Source organism: Onychostruthus taczanowskii, unplaced genomic scaffold (assembly GCF_017590055.1).
Source record: "Onychostruthus taczanowskii isolate IOZ18803 unplaced genomic scaffold, ASM1759005v1 scaffold31, whole genome shotgun sequence".
NCBI lineage: Eukaryota > Metazoa > Chordata > Aves > Passeriformes > Passeridae > Onychostruthus > Onychostruthus taczanowskii.
Genome location: NW_024500461.1, coordinates 1141364 through 1157705, shown reverse-complemented (window position 1 = coordinate 1157705; position 16342 = coordinate 1141364). Strand labels below are relative to the sequence as shown.

The window sequence follows — 16342 nt, the reverse complement described above, 5'->3', positions numbered from 1 at the left end:
CTGAAGGGCTTGGAGATATGTTAATCCCTGACAATCACACCTGCTTTGGCAACTGTAATAACTGATTGTCTATGCAGCTTGGCTGATGGCTTTTGGGTGCTCCTTTCACTAGGAAGAAGGTCAGCTGGGTGACAAGGGGTTGGTTCCTGCCTGTGTGGCATTCCCATTTGCTTCAGAAGGTTATTTGGTAGTAAAAAAATCTGACTCCAGCAAATGACCCATTTATAATTTGCTTGAACCATGTGCTAAAGATCATATCTGGGACAGTGATGGGGGTCCTTCAAAACAAAGAAGCATGTAGAAAAATACCCTAAAATATCTTACCCAAAGCAGAATGTAGTCCTGTAGCTCCATTTATGTCAGGCAAATTATCACCAGATACACTTGTAAATATTACCGGGGAAGCTGTCTGAATGCTGGAAAACATTTCAGCTGAACCTTCATATAAATCATTGTCTGCTTCCACTGAATTCCAAAGGGGAGAAGAAGGTTTGATATTTTCATTTATTGCATATCGTTCCAAAGAATCAAGAAGATACTATAAAATAGAAATGTAAAAAGAAATCATAAACCTAGTCATCACTAAATTATATAATTGCATTTGTATATAATATAGAAATGATTCTCGTATGTTTGTGCATGCATATAGATACTATAAAAATGTTGGCATACAAACATTATTGATCATTAGAATAATTTTAAGATAATTAAAAATGTTCCTCTGCCTGTAGCCTACAACATTTTATTCTGGTTATTGTGTTATCAACCACCAATTTTTTTTCTGAAAAATTTTCTTAAAGTAAGTATTTTATGTTAATGTGGCAATTTTAAAGTAAGGCCTTTAATTTTACAGCTATATCTTTGGAACTATATTGAATAGAGACACATGTGAATTTTGGAGATTTTATTCGTACTAACTCTAACCTGAAAGAAGGCAGTAGTCATTGAAAACACAAGGATTTCAGATGGCTCTTCCAGTCCAAGAAAAGGATTAGCAGGCTGACTAGATCTCTGAGAGGGAATAAGAGGAGAGGGAGAAAACTAGAAGCTGATGAGATAAAGAGGAAAGAAAAATAAGGGTGTATCTATTTGAAAAGGGAGAGTGTAGGGGACGTAAAGTGATACAGGGGCCCATAGGACAGAAGATGCAAAGAAAAAATGTTGGAAAGGAATGGCAGCAGATATAAGTGGAGCAAGAACAACAAAGAGAGGAGAAACAAAAGCAGAAAAGAGAGAGAGGTGAGAGCATAGGTACAAAGTTGTGTGCTAGTACCAGATCTTCATGCCCCTTCAAAATCTGGGACCAAATCCAGGACTCGAGTATCTCTGAATTGTTCTGCTGTCATCTGGAACACTCTCCACTCACACACATGGCCCACCTCATTGCCAGAAAGACATGTTTTTGCAGTGATGTAACTAATACACATTAGTCCTTTCCCTATGGACTCTGGGCAGAGAAAGGGCAAAGCCATTTTTTTACTCCTTTAATGTGAGGTACATTAGCCACAGACACAAACAGAGCATCAATCTCACCTAAGTATCAAGAGGTAAAAACTCTGTATGATTTATGTTCACCAGCCTTTTCTAGCAAAATAGTAGGCCACATGGAATTACTTTTTGCTTGTGAGGATTTTCCACATATAAGATAACAGCTTTTTATTGCTACTGGTTTTTGAGTACCATTAGCACAGTGGGTCTGCCAGTTCAAGCTCTACAGCTGCTCTAAGCTATGGCCAGTGTGGTTCTAGATAAAGCAAGGTTGATTATGATTTGCTTTGGTTTTTAATTAGAAAATTACATTCAATAAATTATAATAAAGCAGCAATGATACTACACTAAGAACTCAAAAATTAGGACATTCCATCACCAAAACATTTCTGTGGAGACTAATTTTTTGTGTCTGGACTATGATACAATCTTTAATTACAGAGTTATATACTTTCCTTTTCCATGGATGCCTGCCTGGTTTAATGAATGGATCCTTATCCTAATTTATCCCCCCTTGCTCCTTATTTAACATTTGACTCCAGGGCTCTATTTAATGTATATCATTCAACTTGAAAGCGAACTCCTTCCTTGAGCCCTACATCAAAAACTTAGATTCCAATTCAGATCCAGTGAAAGACATCACTGTCTGAAAAAATAAGGAATTATGCAGACTTTGGACACCTGTTTCAAAATTCAGCCCAAAAACCCCTACCCAGAAAGAATTCAATCCTGAGTTGAATGTTTGCCAGTGGTCTACAGTTCTGTGTTGCATACTGAGAGCTGCTCTAAGCACGTAAAGCACATCAGCACCCAAAATCCAGAAGCTCGACTGATTGACAGCATAAGTCCCCTCAGAGATATGATCCCATAGATGTGCACAGATATCCTTAGTATGCAACCACAGCATGGAACTAAGCATGTAGCATCACACACGTGAAGTTAAGGACACAAAAGGAGGCAGAAAGTCTAAGCCTGTCTGCATTGCTAGTAAAACACTTAGAGCCTTTGGACACTTCTGCTGAATTCACAGGGTTCTTACGCACATCTTCTAGAGGTTTGACTGAGTGGTTGTGTATCAATTTAGGCACCCAATTCTTTACTCTTAACAGTCTGGCCACCCTGTGCTGCAAAGAACTCAAGGACTGTGGGCTGTGGCTTCCTGCCTTCAGCAGCTGGATCATTTTACCAGAATGATTTAATTTTTCATGTTGTGGAAACAGCATTATTGGGATCTTTTTTGAAAGCCAGTCAGAGAAAGAGAGTGGACTGGAGGAAGATGGCTTTTAAAAAAATTGACAACTTATCTGTGGGAGCTAGTTCATTCTATGAATGTCAGATAAGGCAGAGAGCAAATTTAATCTGACATAAAATCTATATTTTAAAAAAGGGAAAAGAATACCTTATTTTTATCTCCAAGAATGGTGTTTTCCAGAGTGACAAGTGTTTCCTGCACATGTACTTTAACTCTGTACTGGGTAATGATTCCATTTGGTTGTTGTGGCTTCCTCCAAGTAATTTTTATATATGTGGCTTCCACTTCTGCTAGTTGTAAATCTGATACAGCACCTGGGACTGAATATTCAAGAAGAAATTTGAGTTTATTAAACACTTGTGATTATTACAAGGTTTTTCAGAACTGTATACAAAGTACAACAGACAATCCAATTTCACATCCTTATCTTTTGAGTTGATCCTGTGCAGGGTAGAGACTTGCTTCACTTGTTTTCTTAGCAAACAAGTTACAATTCTAAAAATATGCACTCTTTTTAACACATAAGACATGTATGAATATGGTCAGAAACTAAGATGATGTAAACCAGGATCACTCTACTGAGGCCTACTTGATTGGAATCAAGCAGATCTTGGATATTTTCCTATATGGACTTCTAAGCATACTTGAAAATAAAAGGTTAGCTCTAATTATCTTGTTAATTTCCCTTTTACAAAAGGTTTTTATAATTTTATTTATATTATATATATTATATATATCTGTATATAAATATAGACATATATAATCGATAGAAATTATATATTTTATATAATTTCTTCATTAAACTTTCAGTCTTAATTATATTGAAATTTCCATAGGACCACCAGAGGTAAAATGCATTCTATTCAATAGAATGATATACAGATTTGATACAAAAAGAATTTTTTTCCCTTAACACACTTCAATAAAAGACAATTTTGAAATTACTTGTATAAGGAGGATTTTTAGATTTGGCATTAAAATAAGACATTCTCTGTTATGCTAGAAGTACCCCAAACCTACTGAAATTCCCTTTGGCTTCTGTCAGTGCCTTTCAACACAAGATCAGCACCTATACTCAGGTAGGTCATCTCTGGAAATTGTCTCTGAGAACTGCCAAAAGCAGCTCATTCAGGAAAGAATACAATAAATAAATAAGGATAGGTTTTTCTCCCAGTGTTACTCCTTGACAACAAACATTGCCAGCAATCCCTGAGGCAGAGATTTTCTAAATTTGTTTTGTGCAGCATAAACGTCAGCCAGAAATAACCGCCTTGAATCTGCCTCTCTATTACACACCAAATCTCGATTTTTTCCTCCTTGCATCCTCAAATGCTGACCAAGAATCTCGCACAATCTCACATACAGTGAGATAAAGCTGCCTTTCCACGCAGCCACGGGCTCTGACCTGGTGAGCTGACTTTTTGGGAGCAGAGTTCCACGGAGGCTAGGGCTGAGAGGCGGGAGCAGCCGCTCGGCCGCACTGGACGAGCCCTCCGCGCGGGGCCTGCCGCGCGGCTGAGGCGGCTCCGCCACACACGGGCCTTGGGTTTGGTGAGGATGGGTCAAAGGAGAGCAGGTTTCCTAAGGAGCGAGGGGGCTGAACGAGCCACCAGCGGGACTGCGCTTTCTTTTCCTCTTGCTGCCATCTAACGGGGCACAGGGGGCCCTGCAACTTAATTACTGTACCTGAAATTAACTACTTTTGTTAGAAAGACACTGCATTTGTTTCACAATCTCTGAAGGCCTTTGATAGCAGATAAAAGTACTGACAGAATATGAAGTTGACAAAAACAAAGAAAGAAATGACATAATAACATTCAACTGATTTCTTTTCTTTGGTTTTTTGTAATCTTTTTTTCCTCTCTTGCAGTGCTCTTATATCCATTCTCTCCTTTGCAAAGTACCTTAAAGGCTCTGAAGGGAAAACTGAAACCCTTTATCTCGTTCAATTCATTTGTTTTGCCTCTCTGTGCTTACTTACCATCTGCAGGAGTGAAAACTGTGAGGTTGCTCTTTGGTCCCACCCCGGCGCTTGTCTCAGCGCTGACGTACACGTCGTATGGTGTAAACGGCACAAGGTTACTGAACGCAAACTTAAGGTCTCTTGTACTGTTATCCAGAACGTGACCTGGAATTAAAAACAGATTTTAGGTCTAAAAGAGAAACACTCCATGGCTACTTTCTAGTATGATGAACAAATGAAAGGACAAATTTGTTTGGAGAGAAGCTAAGTGAGAATCAACTTCAGTGGAATAATGCTGAATATATAGGAAAAAAACCAACAAAATAACCAACCAAACAAACAAGCCCCTTCAAAGAGATAAGATTTTTAAGAGCAAGAGATTTTAAAAAATGTGTCTTACTTTTCCTGTGGGGCTCCATAAAAACATTAGAATACAGCTTATGTCTTACTTAACTGCAGGCAGTTCTATAATTTCTGTATCTATATATGTCTGAGCTCAAAAAATTGCAAAAACATCAAAACAGACTTAAAGAGTCAATTGCATACTGCATGAGAATGAAAATTCTCCAGAAATCTTTAACAGAAAGAGACAAAATCTAGATTTAGATATATAAGCACAGCAATTCAGCTGTGCTTAACCTATCGTCTCCTGAAAGACTGAAAGAAGTTTATTTTCTCTATTCCTAGGAATATATAATGTGAATTTAACTTTATACTTTTCCTTTTCATGCACTGACTTTTTCCTTAAAATTAATCTACAAATCATTAAAACATATATTAGTAAAAAGGGATCTATAGCACTGCTTTTGACTATCTGTTTTTGATTGGCAGGCCCAGGAGAACATGTAAGGAAATAATCACAAATAATTCAAAAGAAATGGTAGCATCAACTCTGACTTACCAGATGGTCCATACAGCTCAACTCTGTAACTGAATTTCCCTGTTATTATGGTTGGTGGGTCCCACATTACTGAGAAAGACTTTGCTGTAATATTGCTCTTGGCAAAATTCTGTGGTGGGTCTTCTGGAACTTAAACAATATTGGAAAAAGTCTTTGAACATAAAATACTTTCTATTAGGATGTCTAAGAACCCCATAACAGACAATTCATTTTAAACATAAACATGAAATATTCTGAAGAGAAGCCATAAAAGCATATCATTAAAATTACTTGATTTATGGTTTAATGTAATTCTCAGGGAAGGTGTCAAGAGTGTTGACAGTATGCAAATAATCTCTAAGAGACAAAGGTGAAAAATAAACCAGAAATTAACCCTGAAATCATTAGAAGAGAAACTGACCAAAATTTCATTAACTCTAGACAGAGCAGCAAACTAAGGCTGTTGAAATTCTATCAAAGCTATTCAACTTAACATTTCCAGGAGGGAATTTAATTTATTTTTATCTGAACAGTGCTATCTATTTTGTATGTATGAAAGGGAACCAACATCAAACGACCTCAAGCAAAAGACTTATGTACTTGATGTACTAGCAAACAGAAAGCCAGAATTACATTCCTCTGGAATGCCTTTTTTGTATAGCTCTATTAACAATGTTCCCACTGCCTAAGCCATTATAAAGGTGCTGCTCATGGACCATTGCTTCCAATTCCAGCTTCTCAAAGCATTCCAAGTAATCAAAAATCAACTTCATCTGGTTCTTAAAGATTTCTTCAGTACTGAGAAACTTTCTGCAATAGGTGAACATTGGCAACATTAGTACAGCGGTTTTCTTCATTATTGCTTATTTCTCCACAAAGGCAAAGAAGCTTGAAGTGCATTTCTATGTACGCAAATTACATACTTTTACAATATTATGCCTGACCCTTCATGACCCTTCATCTTTATTTTCAATTCTTCTACCATTATTCTATTATTTGCAGTTCATAAATTGTCAATTTTTTGTAAAATTTGATCTGTCCTGAACATAATTTTGGTATCTTTGACTCCTAACAAGTGAACTCTCACTCACTGTACATTATTAGACATATAAATATATATGCATTTTCAATTGATTCCATCAGGTAAAATTAAGTAATAATGAAAATACAAAATCATAATAAAGACAGATTAGGACAGAAGTGTTTTGCAGCAGAAAATCAAACCTATATTTTGAAGTTTTTCACATAAATCTTTATTGCCATTTTAAAGCCGTATGTATTTAACACACCTGATTCTGGTGTCCGGACAATTGCACTGTCAATGTAGCCTGCTTCAGTGGTGACTGCAGAGACTTCAAAAAGATAGGTGGTGTATGGCCTGAGGTTAGTTACAACAAAGCTGATGGGTTCACTCCAAACAGAGCTCATCTGACTCGCTGCCTCTGTACTTGGTGTCACTGTAGTCCCTGAAAGACTTGTGGATTTCCCAAAAGTAGTTGAAGGAGTGGTAGTACTCCACAAAAAAGATTCACTCTTATCCTATAAGTAAAAATAAGAAATATAATAAGGTGCATCTATAACCAATAATTGTAAATAAATGCAGATAAAAAAGGCTGACCATCTTTGAAAAAATTACCCTAAACTGGTTCTCCTTTTTGTACTTCAGTTTCCAAATTTAGGCAGGCTGTGCTAGTGCACCCTGTTAGTGACAGTGTTATAATTTCCTGCCTTATTCAAGATCTCAAATCTGACTGAACAGAAGCATCTCTCTAGGATTCATTTAATTATTCTTAGTTTTAATTTTCAGCGTTCAGTCTGTCTCTTGTAAAAACATTCCCTAGTGAGGTCCTTTTGCATCACATATAGGTTGTATGTGTGTATGTGCATACACATGGATAATGTACATATATCAACACATCATGGATAAAACCAGACAGGAGTTTCTTAATCCATCATGTCAGGAGAAAACCCGAAGAATTGCTAGGCATTGTGGTGCCCAATGCCTATGGCTCAGCAGGTGGCGGCCTGCCTTCTCAGTGCTGATGACACCAGCCTGGTGTCAGGAACCTTTCAAATGCCTAAGATGATCTTTCAAGTCAAAACTGAAACCAAATTTATTATCATTTATGTCATTTAAAATGCACTTTTCATTAAAATTCTAAGTGTGAGAAATCAGGAAAAAATGGTCAAAGGAAAAAAAGTTTGGTTACCTGACATTTTGACATTTCAGTAATTGCAAAATTGTAGCCAAAGTAAGAAGGAAAAAGAAAAAAAAATTTAGAAGAGAGAATTTTCTTAAAGAAATTCCAAAAGGATACAACAGTTACAGGTGTAAATTCAACAATAACAACAATTCAGACTGCAACCATATTTTTGAAAATCACTCTGCTAATCATGTTCAGTTTTTATTTTGATATGAGAAGTATTTAAAAAATATTGAAATGTGCTACACAGAATAAAGCATATTTCTAAATAAAAAAAGCTGTATACTGTATCATACTATATCAAAAATACCACACAATATAGAAAATAAGATATTAACAATACTATATGTCTTCCTTGATGAAAAAAATCCACGTGAGCTCTTGGGTTTTTTTAATTGAATAGTGTGTAAAATAAAAAGATAAAAAATTGAAAGCTGAAAACCCAGAAATTTTCTATTTCATGATTTTCTGTTAAAAGGATGCCAAACTTAACGTTTCATAACATTTTTACTTTGATTAAACTAAACTTTTCAATCAAAAGAATTCCATTCAAACTACTTTGAACAGAAAGGCTTTTCTTCATCCATTTTATCCTGTCTTGGGACTAAGTCTGTAAAGTTTTGGAATCTTTCTGAAAAGCAAACCTCCACATTTTTATGTCTCAAATTCTAAATGTAAAACTATATTTTGGGGTTGAGTTTATTTCTAATTTAAAAGGTTATAGCACTTACATTACATTCTGGTAACCTCCCAGACAGAAGGTCCTCTACTTTAACCAAGACATCTTTCACTACAATTCCACTTCTTGCATGTTTCACACTAATCTTGAAACTAGTTATCTTTCCATTTGGTTGCCGAGGGAGAAACCAGATCAGATTTACAGCTGAAGAATTTAAGGCGTCAACTGTGAGATTCACTACTTTACCTGGAGCTTGAAAACAAAACAAACAAAAGCAGTGAGATAAACTTTTCTTCTCAGCACTGAAAAACAGCAAATTCTTCTTCTTTTTTTTTTTTAATGCCATTTCTAGTTTCCAAATTCTGAAGCAAACACATAAAAAACATTCACAAACACATGTAATGTAGCTGATATACAACCAGCTATTTTTCAATCTGGTTTAAGTGAGAAATAGAATTATTTCAATCTCATAATATATGTAGTAATTCGTTTGGTCAATTTAGAAATATTCTTCTTAGAAGAAAGTAATCTACTGTTCCAGAAGTAGAAGAAATTTGTCCTTTTTTTTTTTTTTCTGGTTAAGAGCATTTGATAACACTGTGGGTTTTTTTTCATTTTACCTGTGTCATCTTTTCTGCTGCACATAGCTTTAAGTAACTCAATTAAATTGCAATATTCACTATTACTGCATAAATGCTGCTCTTTGTATCCATGACAGTTTCTGTGGCCTTTTGTCAGAGCATCAGTATTTATCACAGCACAAAGGACTGAGATACAGCATTGAAATCAGATTTTAAGTGCTATTTTGCATGCTGAACTCTCCTGGGAACTAAAGCCCTGTGGCCCTGTCTTAGTGCTGCCTACAGTGGCAGAGTCAGCAGCAGGTTCTGCAATAGCTGTCTTAGTACTAAGGAGAAAAGGCTTTTCACACTCTTTTTTAAAAAAAGACATTCCACAATTACAGACCTTCCACAGGTGAATTGAGAGAGCTCCTCCAAGCCTCATATTTAGTGCTTTCAGTCCTGCTAAATCTCTCCCATATCTTTCACCTCTTTTCCCCTCCTCCCAAAATACAACCTTTATATTTAAATAATTTTATCTTCTGGCTAACTTTCTCACTTTAAATTTCCCATCTTTATGCTGATTAAGATGTTTGGCTTTCCTTAACCATCAAAGCAAGAATTAGAACAAAAAACCAGTTGAGAATGAAAAAGTGTAAGTGTTACACCAATGACATGTAACTCACCTATAATTTGAAGAAACCTTCCAATTACATTTATAGTAAGGCATTTTAGGTTTAATAAAAATTTAGACAGAAGTATTTCCAAAGTAAAAAGTTTATGTTTTCATATGGAGAAATGCCAGTGCTCTCCTCTGTCAAACATGAGCAAATAATAAAGCTCACAGAAATAAGGTCTTTTACCAGCAATAATGCACAAATAGTGAAGAATAATGATCTCACATAGATCCATGTGACAAGTTTACTACTCCTCCCTATATTGGGTTCATAAGTAATCCCATTATTTGTTCAGAGTGATGATTTCTGGCATTAATTATGATATCTCACTCTGCAGTCTGCCAGAAAGAGAAAGAAGCCTAAACACAGGTAGGCAGTCACTGCCTTGGCAGCACAAGCTGTGTATTCCATTGAGACTGGTTCACAAGGGCACTGGTGTGAGCTTGTCAGCCAAGGCACAGCTGCTCCTGGAGCAAGAGCGAGATCGCAACACTAAATTAGTAAAAATTGTTCAAACTCAGGCTATGTGTTTTAATCTTCAAACCACCAAATCAAATTTTCATTTCAGATTTTTATTACCTTCAGAATCAATTAATAAAAATTTAATAAAACACATTCTGTGCTGAATTTCTTAGAACCTGTCACTAAACACATACAGACTGACTTAGCAGACAATGGCAGAGATGATCCCACAACAAAGTCTGTCTCCTAGAACTGTTGCAGGAAACAGCAGATGGATCCCTTGATAGGTAGTTCTGCTCTCCTATGACCTTGCTTTCTGGAAGCTGCCTACCTAGAAATTGGCATAAGAAAACTCCAAGAAAAACAGACCTTGTGTACAACACCCCTGTGGGCACATGCCATTGTTAGCAAATAGAACAAAATGAACCTTTGTCACTGAGTGACAGAATAAGAATGAGGTTTTTGTTCTAAATGCATTGGAATTTGTTCAAGTATAAAATTCATCATGGAGATTTATTTGAACAAATTAGATCAAATTTAATCAAAATAATTAACAGCTTTATTAAATTTACCACTTTCTGCAGTCTGGAAAAGGAAAGGATCACTAAACACTCCAATACCAGCACTGTTCTCAGCAGCAACCTACAGGAAAAAAAAAGAAAGGATCCACATTAGAAAGTCTACAGTATATACAGTTTCAGGGAATATGAAAATCCTAAGGATACATAGAGATGCAGCTTTTAAACTATAAATATACAGATGAACATGCCCTTTACAATTCTGTTGTATAATTTATACTCAATGTTTAAATGCAAAAGAATAAAAGGGCAAAAGTATGTAACAGCATAAGAAATTGAGAAAACCACATGTGAGTATCCACACATGAAAAGAGGATCCCTATTTTATGAGTCCTTATTTTATGCAAAAATCAACAGCAAGAATAACATCAGTAACACTCATTTTTCTTACCACAATACACTTAAACCAGATTCTGCATTCCTATTTTACTTACTATAACTTAAAACGGTAAAAAGGAGAATAAGCTGTCTTTTATTTCTCTGCCTCCTGTAGGCTAGCAAGAGCAGGTCAACCTTCCTCAAAGCAGAACCCCAAGGAAAGCATGCCTTTTTGCAGAAAGCCAATAGGTCAAGGAGAGTGTAGATGCACTTTATGATGGAAATGCTTCAGTGCTCACAATCATGGACGAGTCTTCCCACAGAAGAGCAATATATTGAAACTTTGGTAAAACTTACGGAGATGAACAAAACAACAATGCCATTTGCTCTGCAATACAGGGTTTGGTGACAATTCAACTCAGTGATGAGCCATGGCATCCAGTACTTACAAAGAAAGAGGAAGGAAATCTAACTTATTTTTTGAAAATAATTAAAAACGGCAACAAAAGGTAAACATGAGTAAAATCCCAGCAGTGATGGTGAGATGTGTGGGAAAGAAGAAGCAAAGTGAAAAGCTCTCCAGCAAGGTTATAGCAGACAATGTAAGGCCATAAGGTTGTGGACCTTGGGTTTAGGGAGCTGACAGTGCAGACTGTGGGGAAAGCAGGATGAGAAGGGGTAGGTGTGCAAAAACTGAGTGTGGATCACTGTAGAAATGGCAGACAGCAAACAGGGGGTAGCAAAGGGCAACAGAAAACAGAACGCCTCAGGCCAGAAAAGGAAACTTTTCTTGGCACTAAACAGTGCACTTTTCAAACACTGTAAAGATTAAACAACAGGACAAAGCTACAACAAACTAACACAGTGAAGGAATACAAGGCAGCATCAAAGACTTAATCAAGGAGGACAAGAAGAACCTGTGTCACTGGCTATCTCCTTCTTAAGCCACACAAACACATGCACACCCAACTCATGACCACAGCCAACCCTACCCATTTCTTGTCATTTAGGGACAATGACTTGAAACATCCTTAGGCATTGATAAACTCTACGGTTATATTGCAATAGCTGAGGAAATTGACTGGAGATCTTCAGGGAGTTGAAAGTCTGACAGTATTTAAATTACACCATATAAATCTTAAGCTATGTCCTCACCTAAACATTGTTTTTATTACCTCATCTCAAGGTAGGTATTGTAGAAAGAGGTCCGAAACAAAACTAGTATTAAGACAGACACAGAAACTCCTCCCTCACGCGTGCCCCTTCAAGGCAACAGAATGGAATGAAGCAAATCAACACATAGTTTCATCTAATTCTTGGTATTGAAAAGAGGAACATCTACAAGGCTCTTATGAAAGAGTAAAGAAGGCAAAGAATTGCTTGGCAAATACTGCCAAGATAGTAGCAGTTAATTTCTGAAGTCATCTATTGTTGAAGAGTTCAGAGATGGATAAGAAGTGACTAATCTCGGTGCAAACAAGTTTTATATATAGAAGACATGCTTTTTTGGATCTGGCTGAGATGATTTAATAATCTACATGTAATATGCAAAGCACACCAGTAATTTGAAAAATTAAATCTCAATGAAGATAAAGGATTTAGATATTTCCAAAAATTCTACCCTTTGCTTTTTATGTTTATCACATAATGCCATATGTTAATTCGAATATCAGTAGAAGAAGGTACATCTCAGTGCAAGTTTGACTGAGACATTTTTAAGCAGATTTTAAAACCACCACTCAAATAAACTCAACTAAACAAATATCTGGCTAATGTATTTTGTTATATGGCAACAGTAAATAACATGGTCCTTCAGAAAACTCTACAGGAATCTACTATAAACTCACAATTTACAATAAATCAGAATTCAAAATACTAAGAGGTGTTTGTAAAGCTTTTACCATAATTTCATAAGTTGTTCCAGGGTTAAGACTGGTGAGAAGAACTTCCAAACTGTCTGGCTTTGTTGTGACCTGTGTATAAGCTGTTTGCATCCACGGGCAGACTTCTTTATATTTAACAACATAGGATAGAATTCTCCCATTTGGATAGAGTGGTGTGTTCCATGACAGCAGAATCCCAGCAGAACCCACTCTTTCACCTGCAAGGAACACAGGAGGCCCAGGATCTAAAAAAAAAAAAAAGAAAATTAAAAAAAAATATATATGCACACACACATATATACACACGCACAAGCACACACCCATGTAAATCAAGTTTTAATTAAGATTCATGAGAGTGGGACATATTCATAGATTCTACAGAGAAATTAAATAATCTGCCAGCATAACGTCATAAAACTACTGAAAACTGATGCACTTCTGAATAAAAATCTTTTTTCTTGCTAGAGTCCTGTTAGAAATTATTAGGTTAATTTTGGAACACCAGAAACATTCTTCTGTAAGAATGTAAAAAATGTATTGGTCAAGAACTTTATTTTAAAATAGAGTTTAATGCCAATTTGACATCCGACATATTCTAGCACTCAATTAAAGTGTACTCTCTTAAAAAGCACATCTACTTTGGCTACATTTTGTTGGAAATAGCTCTGAACATTTCTTTATGTACCACTATAGGTATAAATCAGAGTCTGGATATTATTACAGACACAATAGCAAATTTTTCAAAAGCTTGTAAATTCTTAAGCTCTAGTCGAACACTTCTGTTTCAGTGTATTTTTAAATAGTAAAAGAAAATGAAAAATTTTAAAGACTGTTCAAAACTGATTATAATTTCTTGGACATTACTGTGTACATAGTAACATAAGAAAGCATAGTTTAAAAAATTAACAAAATTTCATCAGTCATTTTTAACTCACTTGTCACATTTGTTGTCACAGTTCTACTTGCAGGTGAACTATAGACTGAAGAAGAAACTGAAGAAACTGTAACATTGTATGTTGTTCCAGGAATAGTATTGGAAAAATCAGCCTGAAATAGGACATTATCTAATTTAAGCCTTTTATAAAGAATCACAAAAATGAACCCCTCTCCCCTAAAAAAAAACCCCAAAACAAACAAACAGAAAATACCCCTACAAAACAAAGCACAAAAAAACACAGACAATTTTGAGCAATTCATAACTAAAAATAGTTTTCTGCTTCTGTTAGCTATAGTATTTTGCTGTCAACTACCCTTCATAAGGTGTGTGCAACATTCAATATTGAAGAATAAAAAATTAACTATTAATTTTATCCCAGTCTCCTATCAATGTATCTATAGAAATTTTTCTGTATTATCATTATCAAAGTAAATGTGAAGCATTATAAAACTCCTTTTTGAAAGAATGAACAACAAGGCAACCTGAAAAACAAGTTTTTGACCCTTAAATAACCCGTCCTTTTCAGTTAAAATAATTATTAACTTTTTTAGCAAGAAATTTTATAAAATACCTGTGTCTTTGCAGTTCCAATGAAAAACAAAAGCAAGACATCCAGAACAACCATTATTTCTGTTAATATTATATGTTCCAGACAGCAGAATCAAAAAGTGCTCCTATATCTTTTTGATGGCTTAGCAGTGAAATGTTGCCTGCATTAATGATTTAAGCACAGATCTTCCTGGCAAGTACACAATTAATGAGTCTGTACTACTCAATAGCTCTGCCCTTCTCTTGTTAAACTATTCATGAATCCTTGGATGACGGTCTGCGTCCTTCCAGTAGACTTTCAGAAAACAGTAATTTCACTACCTGTGTTTAAGTAGCAAACTGTGGGTGCTGAAAATTGCTTCCATCCTACCAATTTTTCATTAATACTTTCACATTCATATATGCATTAAACAGCTAAGGAGGAAAGCTTGAATTGCTCATCAGCACAGCGCTTAAGGAAAAGCCAGCCCTGCAAGTCCTGTAATAAAAGCACTTACTTGATACTCCCTAACTCCAAGATCTAGGATAACAACAGAAGCATGGTCAGGAACAAGAGCCACATGAAATCTGTCTACAAGTCCATACGGTAGTCTCCAATACAGTGAAAAATAATATGATGAAACATTGAAGAATTTAAGACCTTCTGGCTTTGCAGGTTCTGAAAGAGAATTGTGGAATAAAAGACATTCACTTAAATAACTCCATTTAAAATATATTAGTAGTTACAACTGAATAGAAAAGCATCCAAGAGTTTACTTGCTATACAAAGGATTAGTCTGGATATGGCAGCATGTGATGCTACAGTTGCTACACTACCTCTGGGATTTGGTTGATGGCCTCCCAACTGGGCTGGGGTGCCCATTCACAGAGAGCAAGCTCAAGTGCCTCTGCACAGTGCTCACTTAACAAAATCTCTGCACAGTCCTGGGGTTTCTGCTGTCCTCAGCCTTAAAGTTAGCACTACTGCTGACATAACTACTGCTACAGTTGAAATTCAAGATATAGCTAGTGTTTGTCCTGCTGCTTGCCACTGGGTTGGTAACTTTTATACATTTCATGTATTTGGAATCCCAGTAATTCCATGAACTCTAGTCAGTTAAGACCCCAAAATCTGGGTAGTCTACTCCTTTTATTAGAGTCAAATGTCCACCTGCTCATGTCACAACATCCCATTTTCTTCCGCTTTTAAATGCAACTTTAAATTAGTGTATTTAAATTTAGCATATTATTCACTCTAGGCCTAATAATGAATAATGAAATAAAAATTAAGATTTTAAATCTTTCAGGAGGTCACTAAAATGTTATCTACATTTAAGACTGTATAATTTGTTCACCTCGACAATCTCTGGCCATGTTAATCTCTTTTCTTTCTTCTTTGGAATTCACATACAACTATCAGCTTTCCCCATGATCATCTGTCAGAGCAAGCCCAGTCAATGATGCTCTTTGCCTCATTTCAGATTCACCCTTGCACTCAGTCCTCTGTCTGCCTTTCTGATATGGTTCTTCTGAACTCAGACTAGATCTTCTGGTAGTTTATTCATAAGTATCAAACTGTGCAGTCTGAGTAGTATATGGCTTCAGCTCTGAAAGATTTCCATTCCTTTCTTATTTGCTGTAAATGTGCTAAGATTCTATATCTTTGATGAACCCTTTACACAGACTATGCAAAGTTGCATAATTGTTTTAAACAGATAACTCCAGTTCTGCCATCAAATAATCTGAAATATTAATATATCCAAATACTAACTTTCGATTTTACATTCTGTATTTGTCTTATATGTATGTGGTTTTTTGACTCATAGTTTTATTGTAACACTAACAGAACAAAAAAATATTAATAATATGTGTGGGGTTGTGCAAGTTTAACTGAGGGCATAGGTTCTTTCTTTCAGTATACTCTAATAAGCTT

General features: G+C 35.8%; 1 protein-coding gene across 1 annotated transcript in view; it reads right to left on the bottom strand.

Annotated features, from left to right (window-relative positions):
* Window positions 1-14506, bottom strand: part of PTPRQ (protein tyrosine phosphatase receptor type Q) — a 99987-nt gene extending 85481 nt beyond the window's left edge. Inside the window, exons 1-10 of the mRNA XM_041409740.1 lie at window positions 14453-14506; window positions 13880-13991; window positions 12963-13189; window positions 10738-10807; window positions 8519-8718; window positions 6873-7122; window positions 5605-5733; window positions 4722-4868; window positions 2888-3060; window positions 325-538 (exon numbers count right to left, since the gene is read on the bottom strand). Coding sequence (XP_041265674.1) covers window positions 325-538; window positions 2888-3060; window positions 4722-4868; window positions 5605-5733; window positions 6873-7122; window positions 8519-8718; window positions 10738-10807; window positions 12963-13189; window positions 13880-13991; window positions 14453-14506 — 1576 coding nt within the window. The remainder of the gene's footprint in view (window positions 1-324; window positions 539-2887; window positions 3061-4721; window positions 4869-5604; window positions 5734-6872; window positions 7123-8518; window positions 8719-10737; window positions 10808-12962; window positions 13190-13879; window positions 13992-14452) is intronic.
* Window positions 14507-16342: the final 1836 nt, after the last annotated feature.